We start from the raw sequence: 5,046 nt of genomic DNA, 5'->3' as shown, positions 1-5,046 counted from the left end.
AGCTAATTTTTTGTATTTTTAGTAGAGATGAGGTTTCACCATGTTAGCCAGGATGGTCTTGATCTCCTGACCTCATGATCCACCCGCCTCAGCCTCCCAAAGTGCTGGGATTACAGGTGTGAGCCACCGTACCCGGCCAACATTTTCTTTTCTAATACAAATGTAACATATACTGACTGCAGAAAATTGAGAGAAGAATGAAAAGTTCAAAGGTGGGTGGAGTTGGGGGTGGTAGAGGAGAGCAGCATCACCAATAAACCCACCAACAACATCAGTATACTAGTATATGTTCACTTTCGATGTATTTTACTATACATATATAACACATACACACACATATACATATATATATACACACATGGACATGCACACAGCCAGTACATTTGTAAATAAAAACTCCTATAATTAGTTTCATAATCTTTTACTTAGCAATATATCGTGAATATTTGCCTACATAAAATATTCTTGCACAACTTTTCAAATGGCCGCAGAGTATCCTATTAAATGGACATGTATTTAACCAATCCTTATTGATGTGCCTTTAAGACATTACAAGTTTTTCCATACTGAGATGATGTTCTGATAAACATCCTTGTATATACATATTTACAAATATCCACAATTATTCCCTTGGGATAAATCAATAAAGGTGGGAATTGGTAGGTCCAAGGGCATAAACATTTATATGGTCTTTGATAATTTTTGCCACATTATCTTCCAAAACAAGTGCACCAATGTATACAGTCTCCAACAGTATTTAAGAATATCAATTTCCCCCACTTTCTCACCCAATCCTAGGAATTAGAATTGAAATTTTTGAAATGTAATCCCATAAAGAAAAAACGTTAAAGAGATTTTACTGGTTTTCTTTGTGCTTATTTGACTACTAATGAATAACATTTATTTGTACTAGTAACTATTTGCATTAAATTGCATTGTCATGTCCTCTGCCCATTTTTCTATTACCATGGTTTATAGAAATTTGATATTACATATGTTTAGTCATATATGTTGTATTTTTCCTTGACACTGGAAGTTTTTCATTTTAGTGTAACAAAACTTACCTTTTCCTTTCTAGCATTAAAAAAACACAAGTTTTTGTTTTAAAATAAAGTGCATATAGCAAAGCATGTAAGTCATAAAGATCAAATTTAAGTTATTCATTTACAACGATGGTCAGTCTACCCAGTTAACATATTCTACAACAAACTATTATCAGCTATCTAATAGGAACTAAAGTCTGTAAGAACAAGTATGAAACTAAGACTGAGAATTGCTAGAAATAATTTTATGTCTATATGTTTGCTGATGCAGGTGCAACTTTGATTTTGCCCTTCTCTACCACTGATTAATGTAGGTCATGCTATTTTATATGTAATTCCCACATGCGCCGTCCAAAAGCACACTTCAAAATAACCCAATTAAGGCCAGGCGCCATGGCTCACGCCTGTAATCCCAACACTTTGGGAGGCTGAGGCGGGCGGATCACCCAAGGTCAGGAGTTTGAGACCAGCCTGGCCAACATAGTGAAGCCTTGTCTCTACTAAAAATACAAAAATTAACTGGGCATAGTGGCGTACACCTGTAGTCCCAGCTACTCCAGAGGCTGAGGCAGGAGAAGAGCTTGAACCTAGAAGACAGAGGTTGCAGTGAGCTGAGATCACATGACTGTACTCCAGACTGGGCGATAGAGCAAGACTCCATCTCAAAAAAAAAAAAAGAAAGAAAGAAAGAAATAACCCAATTAAGGCAATGAGTTAAATTTGGAACATTTTATCCAGATTGCAAGCAGTCTGGATAAAAATCATATATTAAAAAAAAAAAACAATATTGGCATCAAATATTTGCCCCAGAGTTAGAAAAGTAAAGAAAGGCACAAAGAAAAAATAAAACACGTGCCCTTTTCTCAAGAATGTACATAAAAACCAGTAGAGATCAATTTCAACATGGTCTCACCTGTATGTGGACAGAAATGTTGATATAGGCTCAAATCTGTTACACAAATATCCTACTATACTGCAGTTATTGCTGTACAAATCTCTCTCTTCCCCTAGAGAACAGAAGTCATTCCTTATTCTTTTTTTTTTCCTAGGGCCTAGCACAGTATCTGGCACATAAATGGTGCTAAATGTTTGTTGAATGAACAAACATAATTGAGAACTGTCAAGATACAACCTCAAGAGACTTTACTGTACAAGGTGCTTGTATTTTATTTAATGACTGATACATTCCTAAGAAGAGATCTTCAAAAAACAAATACTAGATTGAACATACAGCAATGGGAGGTAAAATAACAATGATAAATAGAGCTCAATGACAAATGACAAATCCAATACAATACAGGAGACCTTGCCCTCAAAAAAAAACTATACAAATAAAGAAATAAATGGCAAATAAAATATAGTAATACGGTCTATTTACCTGTTTGCAGATTCTACACCAGGAATATGTAAGAATTGTATGTTGATATCCAGGTACTGGAGAATCCAACTCCTTCAGGATTATCTGTACACAGCCTTGGCCATGAACAAAGCGCCGAATATGATGTACCATGGGGGTATCACAGAACATGCTTGGACACTGATAAGAAGGCCTTTGACAAACAAAAGAGCCCTTCTCATATTAAGCATGAAACAGAAATCAGAACCACTGTCAAAGTGCAGCATGACTAGTGGGCAATCTGCACAAGGTACTCATGCTGCTCTGGGCCTGCAGCTGAACATTCTGTCTTCAGCTATAGCATGGTGACGGTTTCCACTTGTTAAGCACCTTCTATTTGCCAAAGAATTTTAAAACATTTCCTTTTACCTTCTGACAATTCTGGGGATTGTTATTCCCTATAAAGGGGACCAGTAAAGAGCTTTGTCATGTAAGTGGCGAGTGATGATGCTAAGACTTAAACTGAGGTCTAGATGATTCCAACATTTTACCTCTCATTTGAATCACTGTAAAAAAACAGGTATCTGAAAAATGTCGAGGGTAGGGTAATTAGATGGGCAGAGATATGAGGAATGTTCTGGATAAGGGATCTCAGTCTAAATATGAAATAGATTACTTCTTTGAATTATATACTCTGATATGCACCATGAAAGTGAGGATTATGTAACAGTCACCTGACATCCAACTCATGTTTACATTTTAGGTTGAAATTTTCAGCGTCAAAAATGTGTAATGGAACAGAAGAAGAAATATGTTCTTACCTGAAACAGTATCTCTCTAAAAATATTCCTAATGTAAGATCATTCTTTCCATAAAATTCCATTGTTACAATCCTAAAAGAAGAAACCACCTCTTGGAAACATAAGAATTACCATGCACCAAAGACATTTCATGAGACCACAAATTATAATTACCTATTAAATGTATGGTACTTTCAATGAAGTATTAAAGCAGGTAATGTTCTTTGTTGTTATGAAGCAGGTTTTGGCTCATCCAATAAAACAAGTTTAGACTTGCCACACTATAGCAATTTTTTCACTCCCAATCCACTAGTATCTTATGAAACTAATGAGGATGCATAAATTATAATATTAATTGAGTACAACTGATTTGAGTTAAGAAGAGGTAACAGTTTCCTTACAAAGGCTTAAGCCCTGTCAACACAAGGCGGGACTCCTGTCTCCTACTCTCTTGACCATGCCTTTACTGAGCATAGAAAACAGCAGCTCTTGCTAAAGTGCCAGTTCCTTTTTATTTAACCTATAAATGCTCACAAGACGGTCTGGCTATATAACTGCTGAAATCCACATCTTATTCAAGCCTTGACCTATAAACTCCCAGAGAAAATTCCTATGGGCTCTGCCAGCCCCAAGTCTGCCTGCTGAAGCTATACTACTGGAAGAAAACATGAGCTCACTGTTGGAAATAAGTGTTTCAGGTATCCAAAATTAAAACACAGAATATGTTTTGGCATGGAAACAGTGCCCCCAAAAAAGCAGTTATGTTCCATAGTACTTTTAAAACTAAAGGTGAACTATGTAATGTAAGGCTATGTACATCTGTGTGAGGTTTTCATGACAGTAATCTGAAACAAATAATTTAAAACACAAAATATACTTCAGTTTTTATCGATCTACTTAAAATTAAGTTTTAGACTAAAACCCACTAATAATGCAAAAGGTTGACTGCTTTTATAAAAATTATGCCTGAAGGAAACCTGCCTAAATTGTACATACTATCATCAAAATGCTTCTAAACAAGCTTTTGTGTGTCAACTTTCTTGCCTTTTTAAGTACAGGTTGGGCATCCCTAATCTGAAAATCCAAAATCCAAAATGCTCCCAAATCTGAAACTTTTTGAGCCCTGACATGACACCGCAAGTGGGAAATGCCACAACTGAAACCTTTGTTTTCTGATGGTTCAATGTATACAAACTTTTGTTTTATACATAAAATCATTACAAATCTTATATAAAATTAACTTCAGGCTACGTGTACAAGGTGTATATGAAACATAAATGAATTTCATGTTTAGACTTGGGTCCCATCCCCAAGATATCTCATTAAGTATATGGAAATATTTCCAAATTTGAAAAAAATATCAAATCCAAAACACTTCTGGTCCCAAGCATTTCAGATAAGGGAAAGTCAACCAATACAAATTTCTCTTCTATCCCTCACATTTTTTCACTCTTAATGTACTCTCATTTACTTCTACTCATGAATAAACATGTATTTTCACATTTACTTCACAAGTTTAAAAGTTCTATCAATTCATATATGACCACGTACTTAAATACAGGTCCTAAGGACTGTTTTGTTTTTGTTTTTTTTTTAATTGCTGGAATTCTGTTTTTAAGTGGAATAGTGTAGGGTGAAAAAAATCCTACCAAGGACTGACACAGGCACTGGGAGCATTGCTGGACTGGGCAGAAGAGCTGCTGAAGAGCACACACAGTCTCTGGTGGTTAATGGGATTCAGACAGTCCACCTAAATTTAAAAGAAGTAATGAATGGATGAGCAAGCGACTGCAACCACATTCAACTCCACTGCATCAAATACACTCCACTCTATTTGTAAAGCCTCCAATTATCACTGTAGGGGCTC

The 5,046-nt window shown here is 35.7% G+C and overlaps 1 protein-coding gene across 1 annotated transcript in view; it reads right to left on the bottom strand.

The window, feature by feature from the left end:
* The window catches only part of PIKFYVE (phosphoinositide kinase, FYVE finger containing), a 105,067-nt gene that overhangs the window by 27,897 nt on the left and 72,124 nt on the right, over positions 1-5,046 (bottom strand). The window contains exons 21-22 of the mRNA XM_011993923.1: positions 3,201-3,272; positions 2,411-2,593 (exon numbers count right to left, since the gene is read on the bottom strand). Coding sequence (XP_011849313.1) covers positions 2,411-2,593; positions 3,201-3,272 — 255 coding nt within the window. The remainder of the gene's footprint in view (positions 1-2,410; positions 2,594-3,200; positions 3,273-5,046) is intronic.

The sequence above is a fragment of the Mandrillus leucophaeus genome, unplaced genomic scaffold, assembly GCF_000951045.1.
Source record: "Mandrillus leucophaeus isolate KB7577 unplaced genomic scaffold, Mleu.le_1.0 Scaffold436, whole genome shotgun sequence".
NCBI classification, from domain to species: domain Eukaryota; kingdom Metazoa; phylum Chordata; class Mammalia; order Primates; family Cercopithecidae; genus Mandrillus; species Mandrillus leucophaeus.
The sequence above is the reverse complement of the archived record's forward strand: the minus strand, read 5'-3'. Positions and strand labels throughout refer to the sequence as shown.